Source organism: Cetorhinus maximus, chromosome 7 (genome assembly GCF_964194155.1).
Source record: "Cetorhinus maximus chromosome 7, sCetMax3.hap1.1, whole genome shotgun sequence".
In the NCBI taxonomy this organism is placed as follows: Eukaryota; Metazoa; Chordata; class Chondrichthyes; order Lamniformes; family Cetorhinidae; genus Cetorhinus; species Cetorhinus maximus.
In genome coordinates this window covers 16,903,637-16,927,567 of record NC_135885.1, presented here as the reverse complement: position 1 = coordinate 16,927,567, position 23,931 = coordinate 16,903,637, and the positions used below count along the sequence as shown (strand labels likewise).

At 42.5% G+C, this 23,931-nt stretch overlaps 1 protein-coding gene across 2 annotated transcripts in view; it reads left to right on the top strand.

Annotated features, from left to right (window-relative positions):
- Nucleotides 1–15,343, top strand: part of LOC144682617 (SH2 domain-containing protein 1A-like) — a 62,134-nt gene extending 46,791 nt beyond the window's left edge. For both annotated transcript variants that reach the window (XM_078545116.1, XM_078545115.1), the window contains exon 4: nucleotides 14,981–15,343. In XM_078545116.1, the coding sequence (XP_078401242.1) occupies nucleotides 14,981–15,024 (44 nt within the window). In that variant the 3' untranslated portion in view covers nucleotides 15,025–15,343. The remainder of the gene's footprint in view (nucleotides 1–14,980) is intronic.
- Nucleotides 15,344–23,931: the final 8,588 nt, after the last annotated feature.

Sequence of the window (23,931 nt, the reverse complement as noted above, 5' to 3'; positions counted from 1 at the left end):
GGTGGGTGAGGTTGGCAACTGCCATGGAGAACTAGGCTCAGCAGTCCAGTCAGTGGCTACGAGATATGTGATCAAACCTGCTTACCCCCTTTCTGGCCTTGGGCTCTATACAGGGTTGGTCAGGCGAGGGGGCATGAGGTGCTTGGACCTCCCTGCAGGTGCCACTTCTCCTCTGGTCATCAGGGGGATGCCAATCCCAATGCCAGCCACTAAGGGGCTTTCTCTCAGGGTGTACTGAGGATGAGCAGCTGCTCCTCAACCCTTCTGCCAGTGACCCAGTAGCTACAGCCGAAGAGGATGCACTTGCATGCCGGGGCCCTCCAGGCCTCAGGCAACCAGAGGACGGCCATCAAGGTTATTCCAGGCAATGAGGCATTGCAGTCGGCAGCTTGCCTCCACCTCAGTTGAAAATATTGGAGTCGCACCACATCATAGTGACCATAAGCATAAAGGTGGCATGGGGGTTACAATGTTAGATTGCAGTATATGTTAGTGAATGATTTAAAAAGTCTTGTTCACTTTATTCATGTGTGGTGGGTAGTTTTGCTGGGGGGAACCTGTGTTACAATCCCCTGGTCTCGTGGTTTGTATTAATATTTTTGAGGTAGCTTTTGGTTTTGGGGAATTTTAAAGTGCAGATAAATTGGAACACTTGGTTGAGGAGCTGGTAAACAAACTTAAAGTAAATCAAATCAAACAGGCCTCAGGTCATTACAGTTCAAAGGATAGCCATGTTTATTTAATAAGATTAGAGTTGGAATGGTAAAACCCTAAACAATGGATGACCCATCTCTGAGCTCTTGGTAGAGGCAAGATGCCTATAGTCGTCCCATTAGAGAAATAAATGGTTCATGTGGATCACAGAATCAAAGGGTTGCTTTGAAGGTAAAAGATAATTAGTTTACTTTTCTGTTTGGAACATCTCAAGTATACCACGTTGATATGGAAATAGGTTGTGTGGGAAGTACTCTTTTGTTTTGGGTTTATCTCTGTTTCCTATCAGAAACAGGCAGTCAACTTTGCAGCTTGGAGAGAGCAGAGATAGAATCTGCAAAAGGCTGTAAAACAGCTGTGGGTACAGTAGCAGAGGGCTATTAGAAACCAAGGGAGTTTTCTGATGTGGAACCACTCTGCAAGAGTTCACTGAGGCCCAAGGTTGATCTGAGAAGTCTACAGTTGTGAGGTAGTGAAGAAGAATTGGAGAGTCGCTTAGCCGAAAGCTAGTGGAAGGGCCCCAAGAGATCGCTTGCCTTGCAGAATAACTGGAACACGAAGGCAAATCAAAATGAATTCCAGAGAGCTGTGGCATACCTTGCTTTGGTCCCAGAAGAAGCAAATGAACTCTCAAGATTTCAAAGTGTAGGGACTCTTGGGTGGAAATAAAAAGTAGAACAGGGTTTAAAACCAAAGCAGCTACAAAATATAGTGTTAATTTATTACTGCTTGTTTTGTCTAATTCTTGTACAGTAATTTTTTTTGTTTAAAATGTGAAATCTAGTGGCATAGTTCTTTCAGTTAATAACTGAGAGTTTGAATTTCTCTTTAAACATTAATGGTCTCTAAGCAGATTGTAACACCTGGTTAGCAAGGTAACTGTTTGCATGCTAAGTGGAAATCCTGTATTGGTGAAGTGTAAGTACTGACGATGCAGTGCTTGGGATGGCAAGGATGGAATGGTTTGTTTATGTTCATTAGTGATTTGATGTTAGGCGGATATGCAGAGGTCACATGGGTGTAAGACCTAGAGCCGATTGGTTTTCAAAGGCATTATTCTCGCTGGAACCTGTTCGGAGTGAGCGACTCACGGGCCTCCTTCATGTGTCCCTCCATGGCCCTACCATCTTATCCTGAGGCTAAAACAGGCAGGCCTTTCTGCTCTGATTCATCCTCGCCATGATCCTTGTCTGGTGAAGACTGTGGATCCTCTTGTGTCTGTGGCTGGTAAGTCCTGCCCCGTCTGTTGTGCGAGGACATGCAAGGTTTAGCAGACTACTATAATTCTCAACACCCTTTGAGGGCCATACTGGAGAGGTCTGCTGGAGCGGTCCAAGCAGTGGAACTTCATTGTCAGAAATCCGATGGCCTGTTCTGATGTAGCCCGTGTGGAAGCATTGTACTGCTCCTGGGGGTTGAGGTTTCTGACTGGTGCCATCAGCCAGGTTTTGAGTGGATAGCCCATTGCCCAGGATCCATCCCTGCAGGTGTGTAGGGGCCTCAAATAACTGTGGCATCTGAGAGCTCCAAAGAACATATGAATTATGAGAGCTCCCTAGGAACTGAGCACACACCAGGAGGATATGTTTCCGATGGTCACACATATATTGAGTGGAGCCCTTTCCTGTTTCTGATGTTTACAGACTAATTGCCACATCCGTGCAGTCAATTACCACCCCTTGTTGGCCTTCTGGCCATGGTTGTACTTGACCCAATGCCATTCTTCCTCTGCGCTGCTCTTCCTTTGTCTGAGGCTCCAGGAACATTGGGTGGACAAGACCCAATTTGGCATCAGAACGTAAACAGAGTACAGAAGCCAGGCATAGGTGCACCCTCTCTGTTGACCTGGCCCTCAACCAAAACCTTGTGCCTATGGACAAATGGCAGTGGGACTCAGGTGTTTCAACAGGCTAATGTATTTCTAGGCTCTCAGCCAAGCCTCATAATGGATGTCTGGGGTCTCAGCCAAGAATAAATAAAGTGAGAAAACACCTGAGCCCCAGAGAGGGCATTGCTTGATTGACAGCTGTGGCTCTCTGATCTATGCTGTCAATTTCACAATGTTTATTTGTACAAGATAAAGAGGTTTCAAGTGCTTGTAGTTTCAGCTATTGATACTTTAAAGGGTCTGGTTAATTGACACTTTTATTGGGCCTTAGTAAAAAGGAGTTTTTAAAAATAAAATGGAAATTTATCAACATTTTTTAAAGCTATTTTTACACATTTTATTGTCACCATAGATTTCATCACTTCTATACAGTGTGTAGTGGGTAAATGGTCGTGGAAGTGCCATATCTTGGCATAGGGGGCTATGAGGGAACATAGGGGTTGTTTGGGTGGCATAACATGGCATGGGAGCCTGGGGGGTCATTGGGGATGTTTTGGGGGCATAACTTGGCATGGGGGATTGGGGGACCATAGAGGGTGGTGCAGAGCATGAGGTGGCATAGATGGGGCATGGGGAGTGTATAAGGTGAAGAGGTTGACAGCATGTAAGGGGTGAGGGCTGGAGAGCCTTTCTGTTTTTATTTTAACTGGGACAAAGTCCCAAAGCACTGAGGTGGGCCTTTAAACGGCCCTCCTTTGCACCCGGCAGTCCCCGTGGCTGCCTCTGAATGTTTTCCCTGGTCACTGGCTTGACTGCAGCCCAGACCACCCCATCATCCTTGCCCCCAATGAAAACCCCGTCCGTATGGGCACTTTCTCCCGAGGTGGTCAGGCTGAGCCAGGAGTTTTCCTGACTCCCACTACCTGTCTCGAGGTTGAAAGTCTAATCCAATGTCCCAGACGCCCCCATCATCATCCCTGAGTATGCCCTGTCCCACTGTCAGGCCAGACCTGTCAGAGGCAAAGCGGTAGTACTGATGAAGTGCTCCAGAATTAGCCGCACCCTAGCCAAGCTGTTCCAGTACAGCTACAACGCTGGCATCCATCTAGTAATGTGGAAAATTGCCCAGGAATGACCTGTCCACAACCAGTAGGACAAATCCAACCCAGTCAATTTACGCCCCATCAATCTACTCTCGATCATCAGCAAAGTAATGGAAGGGGTCATCGACAGTGCTATCAAGTGGCACTTACTCAGCAATAACTTGCTCACTGACTTTCAGTTTGGGTTCCGCCAGGGCCACTCAGCTCCTGACCTCATTACAGCCTTGGTTCAAACATGGACAAAAGAGCTGAACTGCAGAGGTGAGGGGAGAGTGACTGCCCTTGATATTAAGGCAGCATTTGACTAAGTGTGGCATCAAGGAACCCTAGCAAAACTGGAGTCAATGGGAATTAGGGGAAAACTCTCCACTGGTTGGAGTCGTACCTAGCACAAAGGAAGCTGGTTATGGTTGTTGGAGATCTATTTTCTCAGTTCCTGGACATCACTGCAGGAGTTCCTCAGGTCCACCATCTTCAGCTGCTTTATCAATGAGAGAGCAACTAATGGTCCTCTGGGACTATGGCAACTTTCACTTTCTAGGCCCAGTCACTTTCAGCCGCTTCATCACTGACCTTTCCCCACATCATAAGGTCAGAAATGGGGATGTTCTTTGATGATTGCACACTGTTCAGTACCATTCACAACTCCTCAGATACTGAAGCAGTCCATGTCCATATGCAGCAAGACCTAGACAATATTCAGGCTTGGGCTGATAAATGGCAAGTAAAATTCATGCCACACAAGTGTCAGGCAATAACCACTTCCAACAAGAGAGAATCTACACATCTCCCCTTGATATCCAATGTATTATCATCACTGAAGTCCCCACTTATCAACATCCTGGAGGCTACCGTTGACCAGAAGCTGAACTGGACTAGCTGTATAAATGCTGTGGTTACAAGAGCAGGTCAGAGGTTGAGAATTCTGAGGTGAGTATCTCACCTCCTAACTCCCAAAGCCTGTCCACCATCTGCAAGGCACAAGTCAGGAGTGTGATGGAATACTCTCCACTTGCCCAGATGAGTGCAGCTCCAACAACAATTTTAAAAACTTGACACTATTCGGGACAAAGTAGCCCACTTGATTGACACCACATCCACCTCCTTAGACATTCACTCCCTGCCCCAGCAACTCACCAAGGCTCCTTCGACAGCAAAACCACAACCTCTCCCACTAGGAAGGGCAAGGGCAGCAGATGCACGGGAACACCCCCACCTGCAAATTCCCTTCCAAGGCACACACCATCCTGATTTGGAAATATATCGCTGCTCCTTCATGTCACTGGGTCAAAATCCCGGAGCTCCCTCCCCAACAACACTGTGGGTGTACCTACATCACATGGACTGCAGTGGTTCAAGAAGGCAGCTCACCGCCACCTTCTCAAGGGCAATTAGGGATGGGCAATAAATGCTGGCCTAGCCAACGATACCCACATCCCATGAAAGAATAAATTTTTAAAAATTATGGCCAACTCTTTTTTTTTAAAACCCCTCAGCTGTCCCTTGCTACTGCTATTCCATGGCTCTACATTATTTATCTTCTCATTTTCTTCTTCACGGCCTGTTGTGATGGTGCTTGCTCATGGTGGGGTACAATCCAGGAATGCAGAAGTGACGAATCTTCATGTGGGAGCCTTCATAGCATTAATTTTGCATTTATATATGCATATTAAATAATCATTCTAGGATTGTGGGCATCACTAGGAAGACCAGCATTTATTGACCATCCCTAGTTGTCCTTGGAAAATGGTGCTGAGATTTCTTCTTGAATCTCTGCAGGTCATATGATGAAGGTACTTGCACAGTGCTGCTAGACAGTGAGTCCAGGATTTTGACCCCAGTGACGATGTGTCCAAGTCAAGATGGTGTGTCATTTGGTGAGGAACTTGCTGGCGATGATGTTCCCATGCATTAACTGCCCTTAAACTTCTAGGTGGTCAGGTGGTGGCTTTGGGGGAGGTGCTGTTGAAAAAGCCTTAAAATGTGCTGTGGTACACCTTTAAGTGGGTGTGGTTATGTTATCTGCATACATCACTAGAGGAGGAAATGATGCAATGTATCATGTGATTCAGCCTTAGTCTCAAGTTTGTTTTGGGTAAGATCCCAACTCAGACGTATATATAAATTCTCTAGCTGTGTAATATTGCTACCAGCTACTCAAATCCTTAATAAATAAACATACATATTTTTGTGTTAACCAGTCCCTTACGTGTGGTTAGTGCCTTGGTGTTTATCTACTAAGTAAGCTCATGGAGAGGAAAAACACAACATGATGCCAGCAGTGAAAAATTTTTCATTTTCAAACACACCATACACAATGTGGTGCCAGTGCTGATGGAAGAAGCTGGTAAACAGAAAAAAATCTGAAGTTTAAGACTGCTCAATCAGTGCAAATGCGGAAATGACGGGCAAAATTGAGAGTTGATGAAAGATGAAAAAGTCTTCAGTGTCATTATTCATTTTGCCCCAAGGTGCTTCACCGGTTGGTATCAGTAATAGAAGTAGCGAGGGTGACCCAATGCAGGTTTTAAGGACAAATTTGAATGTGGGGGGAAATGTATGTAGTAAGGTGAAGGGGCTTGGGGATGGAGTTTCAGAGCATGGGAGCTGACAGCTGCATCAAATAGTAGAGCAGGGAGGACAAAACAGATGGCGTGTGGCCATAACCTTGCCCACCACTGTTAGTTCGTTCCTCAAGGTGATAACTGGATTTGCAGCAGTTCCATAAGGCCCTACATATATGGTTGATAACATCATGGTGGGTGTCATGAACCTAGTTCTGGTGCATGTTTACATCTAGAGCGACTCCAAGCATTAAATAATATGACCAGGATGTTTCCAAAGCATCAAGGTACAGTTAGATACTCTGGGTGGAATGAATGTTGGTATTGAGAGTGACGTTTTATGTATTTTTCCAGTTTTACAGAACTCTTAGAAGGAATAAAGTATCTGAGAAGTTGGTAAGATTTATTCAGCCGCTCCTTATTACATAACCATTTAATTATAGTCTGATCTGGAAAATTAGACAAAGATTAGCTTGATTAAAATTAAATTGGGGAAAATTTATAAAAACAGTAGTTGAAAAATACAAAGCTGATGCTTTTCCCCCTTCTGTGTGTTAAGAAGACACTTCCCTTTACTGTTTTGTTATAGTAGGTGAAAGTGCTACTGAATGGAAACTGTCCAAATATCCCAAGGTTTGAGGAACTTGCTGAAAGCGTCATTAGTATGCTGGATGTATGACTCTTGCTACTGAATCAGAAAGTTGTGGGTTAAAGGTCAATTGCAGAAATTGAGTACATAATCTACAAGGTGACATTTCACTTTAATACACTTCTGTACTGCTGCACTGTCGGAGGTGCCATCTTTCAGATGAGAGGTTAAATAAAGGTCCTGCCTGCCAGCTTATACAGCCTGTAAAACATCCCATGGCACTATTGGAAGAGCAGGGAGGGTTCTTTTTAATTCATTCTTGCAATATGAATACCACTAGGCAAGGCCATCATTTATTGCCCAAATGTAGTTGCCCTTGAGAAGGAGCTGCTGCACTCTGTGTGGTGAAGGCACCTCCACATTACTGTTAGGCTGGGAGTTCTGGGATTTTTGACCCAGTGACGATGAAGGAATGAGCAATCATGTCCAAGGCAGGATGGTGTGTGATTTGGAAATTGCAGATCTCCACAGAAAACAACAGAGAGCACATTTATGCCAATCGCGCACCACATTCACACCTTCAAAGAGTACTTGTTAGAAATAGGTTTTATTTTAATAGTGAATCGTAGGCTGTTCTGTTTGCGAAAGCATGCAGAAATGGAGAACATAGCAACAACAAACCTGTCATGTATGATCTCTCAAAAAAAATGATTTGGAAATTGGGCCACCCACAAATACAAAGTGTTTAGTTCCTTTGTGATCAGAAATGAAAGTGCAAAAGTTGCAAATTCAAATGGTAACCTTGACTACAGCCTTTAAACCCAGCTCGTATTCACCGTGTGCGTTGAAATATTCTTTTACTTTAAAGATCGTTAACAAGTAGAATTCACTGCAAACACATATATTCTCAGATGAATAATATTCCTAGGGTTGGTGAATCACCAAGAGAGGCCACAATGATTAAACACAATATGCAAAAAAAGAACTCCTCAAAAACAAAGGGACTTGAGGGACATGCTACCCTGCCTGATACTAGCAGTACCTTCCCTGGGGCTGGTGATACCCTCCCATAGGCTTCTAGTTTGCCTCAAAGGGTGCCATTATGCCACTGGAGGCTACTACTTTCCTTGCTGAAGCTGTTAGGATGACTTATTTTCTTTATTCTTTCAAGGGGCGTGGGCGTCACTGGCTGGGCGAGCAATTATTTTTCATCCCTAATTGCCCAATGAGAAGGTGGTGGTGAGCCGCCTGCTTGAACCGCTGCAGTCCGTGTCCCACAGTGTTGTTAGGAAGGGAATTCCAGGATTTTGATCCAGCGACAGTGGTCCTACTGCATTTGCTACTGCTGCAGTATGTTTTTTAGCATGGATCTTTGACTGTAGTATCCTTGCATATTTTATACACCACTGTTCTTGGATCCTTTATTGATTCATTTGTCATCATCTGTGGGCATCTGCAAAGTTTTTATGATCTGAATCTATAAATTATCATGAAATCATTGACCTTTGCGTCCCTGGGTGCTAAATTAGAAGTCTCTGGACTTACGAACATACAAACAAGGAGCAGGAGTAGGCCATTCAGCCCCTCGAGCCTCTTCCGCCATTTGATAAGATCATGGCTGATCTGATAGCAACCTGAACTCGCCTACCCCAATAACCTATCATCCCCTTGCTTACCAAGAATATATCCACCTCTGCCTTAAAAATATTCAAAGACTCTGCTTCGACCACCTTTTCAGGAAGAGATTTCCAAAGACTCACGACACTCCAAGTGAAAAAAATTTGCCTCATCTCTGTTTTAAATGGGTGACCCCTTATTTTTAAACAGTGACCCCTAGTTCTAGATTCTCCCACAAGAGGAAACATCCTATCCACATCTACCCTGTCAAGACTCCTCTGGATCTTATATGTTTCAATCAAGTCGCCTCTTAGACTTCTAAGTGCCAGCGGATACAAGTCTACTCTGTCCAACCTATCCTCAAAAGGCAACCCTCCCATTCCAGGTATTAGTCTGGTAAACCTTTTCTGAACTGCTTCCAATGCATTTATATCCTTAAATAAGGTGACCAATACTGTACACACTACTCCAAATGTGGTCTCACTAGTGCCTTGTACAACTGAAGCATAACCTGCTCTGAAGAAGGGTTATACAGACTTGAAACGCTAACTCTATTTCTCTCTCCACAGATGCTGCTAGACCTGCTGCGTTTTTCCTGCAATTTCTGTTTTTGTTTCAGATTTCCAGCATCCGCAGTATTTTCCTTTTAAATTATGCATGAAGCATAACTCCCCTAACTTTGAATTCAATTCCCCTTGTAATAAATGATAACATTCTATTAGCTTTCCTAATTACTTGCTGTACCTGCATACTAGCCTTTTGTGATTTATGGTACAGGATGTTCCAATGCTTGTTACATTGGTTCCTGCCTAGTAACAAGGGTGGGATGCTCTGGGAGTATTTTGAAAGGTCCCCAGATCAATTCATGGGTCAGTGAACATCTTTCTTGAAGCAGTCAGTTTGAGGCAGTCTGCCAGCCAACAAGTGTCACAAAGACCAAAGGGACAGAAACAGGTCCCAGTTAAGCTAAAGAAAGAGCTACGGGGAGCAGACTTTAAGTAAAGAGGGCTGTTGGGGCAAAGGTACCCCTTTAGAGTAGTGACATTCTGCTTAGCATGGCCATAAATCTGAAAGTGTGCTTGTAAAATAGAGTTTGAGTGTACTTGGGTATCCAGGGAGAAAGAATCTCAGAAGGCAAGATTGAAACCCTGTGAGCTGGGCCATTGTTAAAGCCATCTGAGGGGGAGTGACTTTTGGAGAGAATTCCAAGGCAGGGTCTTCAAAGGTAGAGATTGGAAATCCTTGTGAGAAAGACAAAGTTTCAGTGAGATTGGTTGACTCACACAGTGGGACTAACGTTGAGAAATCTATGAAATCCGTTTTGGTTGCATCAGTCATTTGCTCTGTGGTGCGGTGTGTCTGACCACAGTTTGTCCGTTAATTCACATGGACCCCGTACTTATCCTGAATGTTAGAGTATAAAATACATATTGTAAAATGTTTTATCTTTCTGAACTTGTACAGTAAAGTTTGTTACTGTTTGTTCAAAACCCAATGAATCTTGTGGCTCTATTCCAAAACCAAGTGTCTTGAATCTCAACCTTTATCTACTTTAAACAAAATGGTAGTGACCCTAGCCAGATCTCCCCCCGTTTCCCAGGGTCTGGCCAAGGATCGTAACAAAATCATCAACTTGTTAGACTTGTAAACTTCCTTCAAACTCATACCTCAGTGCACACAGCCTTTCTAAAGTGCAATGGTTGACTATTAACTCTCTATCTCCATGTTCGTTTAGTAGTGTAATGAAAATCTGGTTTCTTTCAATTTTCAGAAGTCCCCATTTCTTCATATCTCTTCCATTGGTCTGATAAAAAGCTGGCAGTAGATCAATAAATTTCTGTGAGCATCCTTTAGAAGCAAATTAATTTAATATTATGATAGACCATCTTTGTTAGTTTTCTTTTAATTCTTGCTCCTCACAGAAAGCAGTTTGATATCCAGCATGATAATTTGCAGCTCAGGTTATATTGCAATTTAATGTGCTTGGCACAAGATCGTCTTTGTTTTTTTCCATTTGTTTCTTTCTAAATGACAAATGTTTAACTCCCACAAAGAGGCAGTGTTTTGCAACACCTTCCAAGCCCGTGACCTCTACCACCAAGAAGGACAAGGGCAGCAGATGCATGGGAACGCCACCACCTGTAAGTTTTTCTCCAAGCCATACAGCATCCTGACTTGGAATTATATTGCCATTCCTTCACTGTTGCTGGATCAAAATCCTGGAATTTCCTTCCTAACATATATACCTACACCACATGGACTTCAGGGTTCAAGAATGTGGCTCACCATCATCTTCTCAAGGGAAATTAGGGATCGGCAATAAATGCTGGCCTAGCCAGTGTTGCCCACATCCCATGAACGAATAAACTTAAAAAAAAAAGGAATTTTGCTACAAATTGTGTTAGCAGTTGTAAAATTGCACTTACAGCACAGTAACAGGTCAACTGGTCTATGTCGGTGTTTATGCTCCACACAAGCCTGCTTCATCTAATCCTATTCCTGTCTCCTTCATATACTCACCTAGCTTCCCTTAAATCTATCTATGCTATTTGTCTGAACTACTCCATGTGGTAGCAAGTTCCACATTTTAACTGATCTCTGGGTAAAGAAGTTGGTCCTATTATTGAACTTATTAGTCACAAACTTATATTTATGACCTCTAGTTTTGGACTGTCCCACACCTCTACAGCTGCCCTATCAAACCACTTCACAATCTTAAAGACCTTTATCAGGTCACCCCTCAGAATTCTCTTTTCCAGAGAAAAGAGCCCCGGACTGTTCTCTAACCTGAGAGCTTCAGCCAATTCAGTCTACCCTCACAGCTATAACCTCTCGGTTCCAGTATCATGTTGATAAATCTTTGAAGAGAAAGACATGGGTAAACAATATACAGTATTGCGCTTGGTTGCTGAAATAGGTTTCACCTGAGGTGATGGCTAAAGGTTACATTGGAGGGGCTGAGTTAGTTTTATTTGTGCTCGTGTCTGTGTAAAGAGCAAACTTGAGCTGTCAGATAACAAAATATTTAGGAATAGAAAAAGACTATTTAGGCTTAACATGTTCATCTTTCTTTTATTATAATAATAGCAACAATTTATAGATATATATATTGCACCTTTAATGTAATAAATGTCAAAGGGACTTCACAGAGCATTATTATAAACAAAATATGACCCCGAGTCACATAAGGAAGTACTGGGTCAGATGAACAAAAACCTGCTCAAAGAGGTGGGCTTTAGAGAATGTCTTGAAGGAGGAAAGTGAGGTAGAGAGGCAGAAGCTATAAGGAGGGTAACCCAGAGCTAGGGCCTAGGCAACTGAAGGCACAGCCACCGATGATGGAGCAATTACAATTGGGGATGTTCAAGAGGCCAGATGTTCAAGAGGAGCGCAGATATCTCGGAGGGCTGGAGGAGATCACAGTGAGCGAGAAGCGTGTGGTTATGGAGTGATATGAAAACAAGGATCTGAATTTTAAAATCAAACAGTGCTTGACCTGGACCCAATGTCAGTCAGTGGGCAGAATGGTGGTAAGTGAATGGGGCTGGTGCGAGTTGAGACATGGGCAGCAGAGTTTTGGATAACTCATGTTCCCCCATCTGCTTGTGTTCCATCTCTCATCTCTCTCAATCTTTTCTCTCCCCATGCAGTTGACTCTTGAACTCATTTATGGCCTCAAACTTCAAATTCTTTCCCTGATGACTTATTCCTCAACTTTATTATTCTCTCTATCTAAAAATCCACTTGACATCCCATCTTCTGCTGGATTTCTCAATATTTTCCTTGGGCCTCATTTGCATTAGAAACATTTGCCCTATCGAGCAATTTGTCTTAGTCATAACCTCGTTTTTTTTTTTAAATTTGAAGTTTTGATATGTCAGAATTATTTTTCAGAGTGCAGTGACTGTTCTTTATGGGTCTAAGTTCCACAGTCAGAAGTGAAGTGAATGGCCAATTATTCTATTTTGGGTAGCATTGATTGTTGGCCAGGCCTTTAGGGGAGCTCCCTGCATGTAGAATGGTCTTCAAAATGCACCATCTGATGGCATGAGGCTCAAACCGATTGCTTCGTAACCTGGAAAGGAGAGCTCAACAATTGAGGCAAGACATCTTGAAAAGTTCAATTAGCTATGTCAGTTATAGCAATGCAATCCTGGTGAAATCCTGCTGATTTCATATCACAGCTTTATTCAGTCTGGATGTGGGGATTTTACTAGTTCCTATTGCATTTAAGTTCCGTGCACGAATAAGCTGATGTGTGGAGCTCCATCCTTTCAGAACACAAGTAAATCAGAATGCATTGGAGCCCATGCCAAACAGATACAGACTGATTGATCTGGGCTTTTCCATAAAAATCCTTCAATTCATTCTCAGAACAATTTCTCTTATCAACTTAACTGATTCATTTAGCACAAACTCTGCTCTCTTTATTACACTAACATTCAAACTCTGGTCTTCAAAAAAATAAATAAAATAAATTGAATTAAGCCTTGATTTAAGTTCATATATCAAGACACTTTGCTTTTTTGCTTGCCTTGTTTTTTATAATTGTCAGGTAACTTACAAATTTCATGTTTTTATCCAGAGAGTCAATTTGATTACATTTCATTTATATCTGTTAGGATGCCTACACTCCACACCAGTCAGTGTCAGTCAGATCAACTTAATTTGTCAATATTTTTCTATTATATTGATTTTCATTTGTTATTATGAATTACATCAGTATGAGAACTCCCAGCAGCTGAGAAAGCAGTGATCTGTGTGATTATTCCTCCTCCTAACCTCCCCCCGCCCTCTATTTTTCCCTTTGTGTTTTCTACTGTTTACCTCCTCAGGAAGGGATAACAATTCATTTTTTTTGGCAGTGAAACAGAAAATGCACAGCAGGCTAGACAAGCGGAGAAACAGGAAAATTGGCCAACATTTAAAAAAAAAAAATCATTATAAGGCCGGCATTCATTGAGCATGCCCAGTTGCCCTTGAGAAGGCGGTGGTGAGCTGCCTTCTTGAACCCCTGCAGTCCAGACTCTCCCATAGTGCTGTTAGGTCCGGAACATTTAAGAAGGAACAGTGATATATGTTCAAACCAGCATGGTGTGTGACTTGGGGGAAAGCTTGGACATGGCGATGTTCCCATGCAGCTGCTGCCCTTGTCCTTTGAGATGGCGGAGGTTTGGGAGGTGCTTGTGAAGTCCTTTGTTGCACCAGCAAAGGCATCTTTAAAAGGTGGCAGGACAAGGCACTGCTGGAGAAAAACTGTAGTGGGAAAGAACACTTGCCAACTAATCAGCATTCTCTTCTCATGCAGTAAAAATTGTTGTTCGCTTTACTTCGCAAACTGTCCTGATGAGTGCAAGATGAAATGCTTCGACAGCATGTCTATTTTCTTTCAGCAGTACTCAAGTTCTGTACTACCAAACAACTGTTAGAAAAGACACTTCACAAGGTTGAGCCTTGTGAATGATGTGCACACAAATAGACTTCCAATGGGATCTCAACAGGCATGTGAGTTTCCCCATACCATAATGCATTTCCTAACAATTTCCATTCTGAAAGTAACGCATTAACTCCATATTTAAATATACTGCGCACAGGAGATACATTTCCAGGCAAAGACGTTGAGGATAATTTCACCTTCACCACCTGGGTGCTAAACTGATGGATGGAATTGCTCACCCTTAAGAGAACCTGCCCGATTTCTATTTGCATTCTGTCCATTGCCCAGCATACAGACTGAAATAAAATAAAATGAGGATGTTATGGAAGCAATGAGACTAAAATATTTTGCCCAACTGATTATTATGTGACACATACACCTCAATGCTCCTTTAAGGCCTTCCCACCTTGTCTTAGCAACCACACTCCCTCTACAGATCATTGTGGTATCGTAAACACCGTAAACTCTTCTGATGAAGAGTCATTCGGACTCGAAACGTTAACTCTGTCTTCCTCTCCACAGATGCTGTCAGACCTGCTGAGCTTTCCCAGCTATTTTTGTTTTAATTTCAGATTTCCAGCATCCGCAGTATTTTGCTTTTATTGTAAACATAGCTGTAAACACACTATTTCAAGCAACATATTTAAATGAATGGGTTACAATTTTCAAAAGAAGTAGTGAAAAGAGAAGACCCCACCAGATCTTCAATGAGTTGTGATGTTCCATCAAATTGTAGAATCTTACAGCATAGAAAAAAGGCCATTTGGCCCATCGTGCTCTTTAAAGGAGCTTGCCAATTAGTTTTACCTTTGCTCTTTTCCCCATAGCCCTGCAAATATTTCCTTTTCACATATTTATTCAATTCCCCTTTGAAAATTACTATTGAATCTTTTTCCACCAGCCTTTCAGGCAGGGCAACCCAGATCTTAACAACTCTCTGCGTAAAAAAAAAAATCTCATCTTGCCTCTGATTATTTTGTCAATTAAATATCTTAAATCTGTGCCCTCTGGCTACCAACCTACCCGCCAGTGGAAGTACATTCTCCCTACCTACTCTATCAAAAACCATTTATATTTAATTCTTTAAATCGTTCTATTATACGATTCTAATCATTTCTTTTTCTGTAGATTTACAGGATCAGAAAGAGTACTTCCAAATTCTTGACCTATGACTGGAGCAAGAGTACAACAGAAGAGTCTCCAGCCACTGGATCATGAAAGGATTATCTTGGAATGAAATGCATTCTTCTGCTTAAATGTTTCTTTTGTGTATTAGTTTACTTTTTTAGACAGAAAATGTGAAAATCTACTTTGTGTCTAATTGGCCGATTTGATATTTTGGAATGAAAACAGAAAATGCTGGAAAAACTCAGCAGGTCTAGCAGCATCTATAGAGAGAGAAACAGAGTTAACTTTTTGAGTCCAATATGACTCTTAATGAGACCTGAAGAGAGGTAGAAATGTGATGGGTTTTGTGCTGTTGCAAAGTGAAGGGGGTTGGTGGGGGGTGGGGGGGAAGTGGGGGGTGGAGCAGGTGGAGCAAAACAGAAGGTCAGGGATAGGCTGGAGATCAAGAGAGATTAAATGACAAAGATGTCATGGACACAAGACAAAGGGAGTGGTAATGATAGTATTTAAGACTAAAGCAAGTGTTAATGACGACATAAAGGCCTGAAAGCAAGATAGCAGAATGCCTTAATAGCAGAACAAGGGTCAGTGCTTTCTGAAAGCAAAACATGAGAACAAGATACATACTGGTGCTTGGGGTTGACGGGGGGTGGGTGGGGGGAGAGGTGGGGGTGAGAAAAATCAAAATGGAGGAGAGAGTTCACGGCTCGATGTTGCTGAGCTCAATGTTGAGTTCAGAAGGCTGTAAAGTGCTTAATCGGAAGATGAGGTGCTGTTCCTCCAGTTTCTGTTGGGCTTCACTGGAACATTGCAGCAGGCCAAGGACAGGAATGTGAGCATGAGAGCAATATTTTGGATACCTTGCTCTTTCTAAGCTGTAGAATTTAACTTTCCAATTTTGAAATAATCTTATGTAATCTCATCATGCTTAATGTAATCATAGAATGTAGAGCACAGAAGGAGCCCATTGTGCCTGTGCCTGTGCCTGTTCTTTTAAAGAGCTCTCCAGTTATTATAAGAGGTCAGGCAGGCCCTGGCTAGATAATTCTTCATGTTTGATTCTTAAAATGAATCCAGATTGCACTTTGCACCCCCTAAAGTTTGAGACTCTGAATTAGGAATTTGTATCTTTGTAAGTTTGAATAAAGAGTTAAACTTTTATTACCTTGCATAAGCCTGAAGTGGCCTGGGAGGATGAATTGGGGTAGGGTTTTTTAAAATTCATTCATGGGATGTGGGCTTCGCTGGCTAGGCCAGCATTTATTGCCCATCCCCAGTTGCCCTTGAGAAGGTGGTGGTGAGCTTCCTTCTTGAACTGTTGCAGTCCATGTGGTGTAGGTACACCCACAGTGCTGATAGGGAAGGAGTGAATGTTTGTGGATGTGGTGCCAATCAAGTGGACTGCTTTGTCCTGGATGGTATCCAGCTGCTTGAGTGTTGTGGGAGCTGCATTCATCTAGGCAAGTGGGGAGTATTCCATCACGCTCTTGACTTGTGCCTTGTAGATGGTAGACAGGGTTTGGGGAGTCAGGAGGTGAGTTACTCGTCGCACAATTCCTAGCCTCTAGTGACTGTTGTGAGGTTGGGAAGGATTTAGCTGCAGGGTTCCTTTAAATGGGGATTCTCTCCAGAGACAAGCTACTTGACAGGTGACGTGCCTATTTCACAAGGCTGAAACCTACAAGAACAGATGGGTGAGGCAGGTCATGAGGCAGTCTTGGTTGCAGGTAGTCTGGGGAGTGGTTTGGAGTGCAGGGTTTGGGGTGTGCAAATGCTTAGATTGTGGCGGCGGAGGGTCCTAGAGGGAGGGTTTCATTTTGGACTGGGTGGTCCTTATCGCCAGGCAGGGGGAGCCCACTGGTGGTCGGGTGGGGAGCAGTTGATGGGTGGGGGATCCGGTAGTGGTCGGGTTAGGAAATGGTGCTGGGGGTGGATTGATGATGGTCGGTAGAAAAATACGGTGGTTGGGTGAAGGAGTTCATGGTCAAGAGGGGTGGGATGGGACCGATTGCATTAGTGTGGCTGTTGACTGTGAAGCTTGTCGAGGCTGGAGGAAACATCTCCTCCTGACCCACAAGCAGTGCTGTGAAGGCATTTAGCTCATTGATTCAGCACCTCTTGCCTTCTTTAAGTTGCCGGTTTTCCCGAAGCCCGGGAAACCCGGCTGCCCGTGATTGAAAATGGGAATGTCAAAATGAAGGGGGCAGCCTCATGATAATATTTAAATGACCAACTCATTTCCCGTGAACGGATTGGTTTCTTGCCCCTCCTCTCACCTCCGGTAAAACCAAACTAGGTGCGTCCAAGACAAGTTGGGTTCCTGTTTCAAACGTTTTGCATTTTAACCTCTGACACAAACCAAGCCCCTCCATTTTCAGGAGTTAAAATTCAACCTAAAGGCTCAGGAAGTCTGATGTACCACATCGTGATAATAGTTTGGAAAGTTGTCTCGTTCATCATTGTGAATGACCAAGCCATCCATGATGCTTCCATCAGGATGACCGACTCTTGTGAAATAAAATAGAGATGCTTTGTCTGCGGGACTGTGAAGAGGGAGGTGTTGGTGACCGATTGAGCGGGGGCGGCGGGTGGAGGGGGTGGGTGTTGTTAAAGGCACTTAAAAGTTACAACTTATCTTGTGAAGTCATTATCACCCGTCTGCTAGCTGGCTCTCCGATTTGCAGTCCCACTGAAATCATCCAACTGAGACTCTCAGACTCAGTCTTTCAGGCTGTCCTAGAAATACAGGACAAAAAGGACTCCCTTAAGGGACACAGGGCAAACAGTCAGAACAAGGGACAATCCCTTAAAATATGGGATGTGCATAGTTGCAAAGAAAACCATGGTACGCAAGAATGCACTCCAGAGCATCCTGCCATCCTGCTTTAGAAGTGGCAGGGACTGATAGTTTGTCAATTTAGGCTAATTTCCCAAAACTAATGCTAAGTTTTACATCATTTTGCTTCGAGCTGTTAGTTTAATGCATGGAGCCTGCTCAGGACGGTGAATTCTGTCTAGGAAGGCACATCCAGCAGCAAATAGGAATTTTCATAGTTAAGTGCAGACATGCATTTCAAATGTTGAATTTTATTTGTTAATTTTTTTGTATAACATTGTCGCATGGCTTTTCAGACTTGTTATGTGTATTTTATTTATCTGACTTTTTTGCAAGATTGAAGTGACTTTTAAAAGATGTAAATAACTTTTTAATAACACTTATCTGGCTTTGATATTTCAATATAAAAGTCTAACAAGATTGAAGTTGCTTGTGAAAGATTTTTAAATCTATGTGACTTTTTATTCACATTTGTCAGACTTACTGTATGTTTCAATGTAAAAGACTGTTCAGCAAGATCGAATTGAATTTGAAAAAAAAAATCTGATGTTCTAAAATTCTGCTTACATTCATATGGCATTGTTAGATGACTTCAAAGTAACTGAGATTGTCTTTCTCACCTTAAAGATTAAGCTTGCGAGAAACTTGCCTTTTCCACTCTAGGCACCATTTTGAATGGTTTCTGTTATATGACAGCCCATCATAGGGATCAACAAGGAGTCAGGTACATTCCTGATCAGGAAGCACCATTGGACAACTTTTCCCTGCTGGAAGGACTGACTGTCCATCCCGCAGACAAAGTTGTGCTGGAAATGGAGGATCCCAGTACAGATGTCGCTGCAGCCATGCCTGCTGGACCACCTGAGGAAGACTTGGTCACAGCTTCCAGGGTGGCTAGAGAGCAGCTGGTGGCTGATGCCTCTGGGCATTGAGAGTGACAAAATTCCTCTCCCTCCTCCCAAGAGATCAGATGAAAGAACAGAAAGTGAAACGAGTGATTTTTAGCAACAAAGGCGCATGCAAGACTTTTGAGGTAGTCATTGTTGAACAATATAAATTTCAGTGCATAGTGAAAGACTTTTAATATCACTTGTGCTAATTAGCTTTTTTTCTTTTTAAAAAGTTGTCATGTAAAAATGATTCACATTAATAAAATTACTTTAAATATTTTAAACCGATTACAGGCTAATGTATAAACAGTATGTGGTGGAAACACTGGTGTAGGGGTAATGTCACTGGACTAGTAATCCAGAGGCCCAGGCTAATGCTTTGGGGGCATGGGTTCAAATCCCACTATGTCAGCTGGTGAAATTTAATTGCAATTAAAAAAAACAAGTCTGGAATTGAAAGCTCGTCTAAGTAATGGTAACTATGAAACTATCATCAGTGGTTGTAAAAATCCATCTGGTTCACTCTTATCCCTTATGGGATGGAAATCCGCTGTCCTTACATGGTCTGGCCTACATGTGACTCCCGACCCACAGTAATGTGGTTGACTCTGAAATGGCCTAGTAAGCCAAGGGCAATTAGGGGTGGGCAACAAATGCTGGCCTTGCCAGTGATGCCCACTTCCCTAGAAAAATAAAAAATAAACAGTTGCTTGGTAGAACAGAACTTGGATGTTGCTGACATGTTGCTTTAGTTCTTCATTTTGCAGTCAACAGGACAAATGCAAGAATGCAAAATTACAAATGATCACATAATTTATAATACAGGAGAAAAGGGTGCTGATTGGTCTGCAGGTTGATTCTGATTGGCCAAGGAATTGTCATGGAGAAAGCAACGGGGAACTACAGGCTCCCCAAGCTCCTGGGTAATTCAAGAAAGGCACAAGGCTTTAACATATTTTTCAAAAATTCTTTAATGGGATGACCTAGGCTAGGCAAGCATTTATTGCCCATCCCTAATTGCCCCTGAGAAGGTGGTGAGTGCGCTAATAACTACACGAACAGCCAATTTAAGATAATCAGTTGAGTGCGTAACAGTGTTAGTTTACGCTTGCTAGAAGTGACACATGTTAATACGCAGGGACCTGCTCTCTGCAAACAAATAAAATATGTTCAAACCTTACACTTTTTTGAATTACCTGGGAGCTTGGGGAACCTATAGTTCCACGTTGTTTTCTCCCTAGCAGCACCTGGGCCAGTCGACTTGCCAACTAGTCAGCACCCTTTTCTCCTGCAGTATAAATTATTGTAATTGTTTGAAATTTGGCATCCTTGCATTTGTCCTGATGAGTGCAAGATGAGAAGCTTCAGCAACATGTCTCTCTTTTCAACAATATTCAACTGACGTATAAATACATCAACAGACTCAAGCAGAACACAAGCAGTAATTTATAAAACAAAAACAAAAATACCTGGAAAAACTCAGCAGGTCTGACAGCATCTGCGGAGAGGAACACAGTTAACGTTTCGAGTCCATATGACTCTTAGTCATACGGACTCGCATTTATAAAACAAAAACAAAAATACCTGGAAAAACTCAGCAAATCTGACAGCATCTGCGGAGAGGAACACAGTTAACGTTTCGAGTCCGTATGACTAAGAGTCATATAGACTCGAAACGTTAACTGTGTTCCTCTCCGCAGATGCTGTCAGACCTGCTGAGTTTTTATTTTTGTTTTGGATTTCCAGCATCCGCAGTTTTTTGCTTTTATCTCAGTAATTTATAAATATAACTTTCAATAATTAACACAACACTGCCTGACTCTCCTTTCATACTCATTAAGATTCTTCAGAAAATCCTGCTCTGTGAGCACTCTGTGGTATTATGAGTCATTTTACCGTAAAAAGACAGGTAATAACTTTGTGCTTCTTTGTTGGTTTGGGTAACACTTGTTTGGTGGTTTGGAAATTTCACACATCCACCTTGTGCGATGCAGATAAGAGACCTTTACAAGCACCAACGATGAGCCCTGTTTTCAAAAGCAACTCAAATATATGACTACCTGATGCCATCTAAATCTGAACACCTTATGCACCCACAGATAACATCTTTGCTTCATAACCTTTTAAATCTTGAATAGCAATTTAAATGAAAAAAATTCCTAGAACTCTACAAACCTTGGCAGATTGCTTTAGATCATTCAATTTCTTGCGGCATTGTTCTACGGTCTGTAGAATGGTGCTGTTAGCGGTCACAGCTTCTGCGGCATCCTTCTACATCAAGATATGAGCTTTCCTAGGCACCCTACACTTGTCAGTATGATATTTGTTCCTCTTATCTACCTTTTGCAATGCATCTTCTTTCCTGCAAGCAAGTAAATAAATGCTTTTCAAAAATACTGTTTTAGTTAGGTAATCTTTTCAAAGACAGTCCAATACACTTTCCCATTTGTTTTAAATTTAAATTTAAAGTTTTTAATAGTTTTCAACGGTTTACTAAATTATGCCAATGTTTTCAAAAGTTTGGGAATCCAGATTATTCACTAAAAATGACAACACATATGTGCTGTACAGGCTGGAGTTCTTGCTACAACACAGGTTAACCATGCAAATTACCCAGATATGTCAGAATTCTATCAGATCCCTACAAATTGACACATTTATCTCGATGTACACCCTATACACGAGAGGGAATGTTATCTTCTAGCAACAGGTGAAGACAACAACTTTTTGTGCCCACGCTACACAAATGATCGTTTCTAATAGCTACAATTGTGAATTCAAGCTGGTTTTAACTCGGTCCCATTTACATTTGGTTTAGACTTTGAGCATTGAAACATATAGAGCTAGAAATTTGTCTTGTACGGTGATATAAAACTGTTGATATTAGGCTGACTGCCTGTTAAACACGAGTCTTATTCAGTCCCATTGCAGCTTCTTCTTTAGATGGTTTTTCGACATGCTGATCTAGAAAGCAATCTTGTATACATTCCATGAACTCATCCTCCACACTTTTACTGACAATTTGGTTTGCCCAGTCCATTTGATTAAAGTCCCCCATGTCTACTGTATCCCTCTTGTCACACGTGTTTCTAATTTCCTGATTTATACTCTGCCTGACATCACAATACACATTAGGTGTCCTATAAACAACGTCCACCAATGCTTTCTGCCCTTTGCTTTTCCTTAGCCCCATCCAAACTGATTCTGCTTCTTGCTTTTCTGAGTTAAGGTCCTTTCCCTTTCTTGTCTTTATCCCATCCTTTATCAATCAGGGTTACCCCTCCTCATCTTCCATTCTGCCTAACTCTAAAAGTGAAGTATCCTGGAAAATTTAGTTACCAACCTTGGTCATTTTGCAACCATGTCTCCATACTAGTAATTAGAACATAGAAACATTTGAAATAGGAGCAGGAGTAGATCATTCAGTGCTTCGAGCCTGCTCCACCATTCAATATGATTCATGGCTGATCCTCTATCTCAATGCCATACTCTTGCACTCTCCCCATACCCTTTGATGCCTTTAGGGTCCAGAATCTATCTATTTCCTTCTTAAGTATATTTAGTGACTTGGCCTCCTGAGCCTTCTGTAGTGGAGAATTTCATAGATTCACCAACCTCTGAGAGGAGAAGTTTCTCCTCATCTCAGTCCTAAACGGCCTGCTCTGTACCCTGAGACTGTGACCCCTTGTTCTAGGCCCCCCAGCCAGAAGAAACATATTCCCTGCATCCAGTCTGTCCATCCCTGTCAGAATTTTATACATTTCAATGAGATCCCCTTTCATTCTTCTAAACTTCAGTGAATATAGGCCTGATCGGCCCAATCTCTCCTCATACGACAATCATGCCATCCCAGGGATCAGTCTGGTGAATCTTCACTGTACCCCCTCTATGGCAAGTATATCCTTTCTTAGGTAAGGAGGCTAAAACTGCACACAATACTCCAGGTGTGGTCTCACGAAGGTTCTGTCCAGCTGCAGGAAGACATCCTTTCTCTTGTACTCAAGTCCAATCGCAATGAAGGGCAACATACCATTTGTCGCCTTAATTACTTGCTGCATCTGCATGCTTGCATTCAGTGATTGGTTTACAAGGACACGCAGGTCCGTTTGTGCATCAACATTTCCCAATCTACCACCATTTAAATAATACTCTGCTATTCTGTTTTTCCTACCGATGTGGATAACTTCACACTTATCCACCTTATACTGCATCTGCCATGTATTTGCCCACTCACTCAACCTGTCTAAGTCACCTTGAAGCCTCTTAACAACCTCTTCATTGCTCACCAACCTGTTAATTTCGATCTGTGCTATTAATTCAGCTAATTCATTGCGAATGCTTTGTGCATTCAGATATAACGCCTTTCGCTTTGATTTTTTTCTAAATTTCCCTGACACCGCTTTGGCGACTAATGTCCTTTTACCTTCCTTACTCTCTCTGTCTCTTCCCGACCCACTCTGCTTATTTTTTTTTTGTATAATTTAATCAGGCATCGAGAAGGACATTAACAAAAAAGTGGGTAGGAAAATCCACAAACTGATTCAGATTAACGTTGTTTTGTTTGCTTCTGAACACAAAAATTGTTTACGAAAATGTGGAGGTTCTTGTGAACTCAGCGACATAGTGGATTAGATACTAGCCTTTGTAATCAGGGTTCAACTCCGGCCTTGACTGTTGACAGCCTCTCCTGGTTTCTGCAAAATGTTTAGACAATCTTATCTTAGTTCCTCATGTTCATGGACATACAGCCCTTTAATTGGCGTAATTAGGCTGGGAAGCGGGAAGCTATTTTATGACAGGTGCTGCTCTTTTGCGGCGTTGAAGTAGGGTGGAGACTTCTGTACTCTTCCGCATTTAAACATATTGGCCCGAATATTGATGGGTGCAGTCTGATCCCAGGGGTAGCTGGATCCCCAACTCCAAGAATCTTTGTATGGGATGGGGTCTGTTGTGGGGGGCGGGAGGGGGGTGGGGGTGGTGGGTGATGGAGCACTCATGCTCGTCCTGGCCAACAAGTAGTGCTGTAAAGGTACTCACCTTTTCCTTAAACCAGTCCTCACCTCCCTTCAGCTGCTGGGCTCTCCAAGGCCTGGAAAACCCAGACGGCCAGGATTAAACCCGCAAAGTAAGTTGTATTGGAGGCTGTCAGCCTCATTAGAATATTTAAATTAGTGGATCAGGCTAGCTCATCAACCCTTGTTTCACCTCCGTTAAAGCTGGAAGTG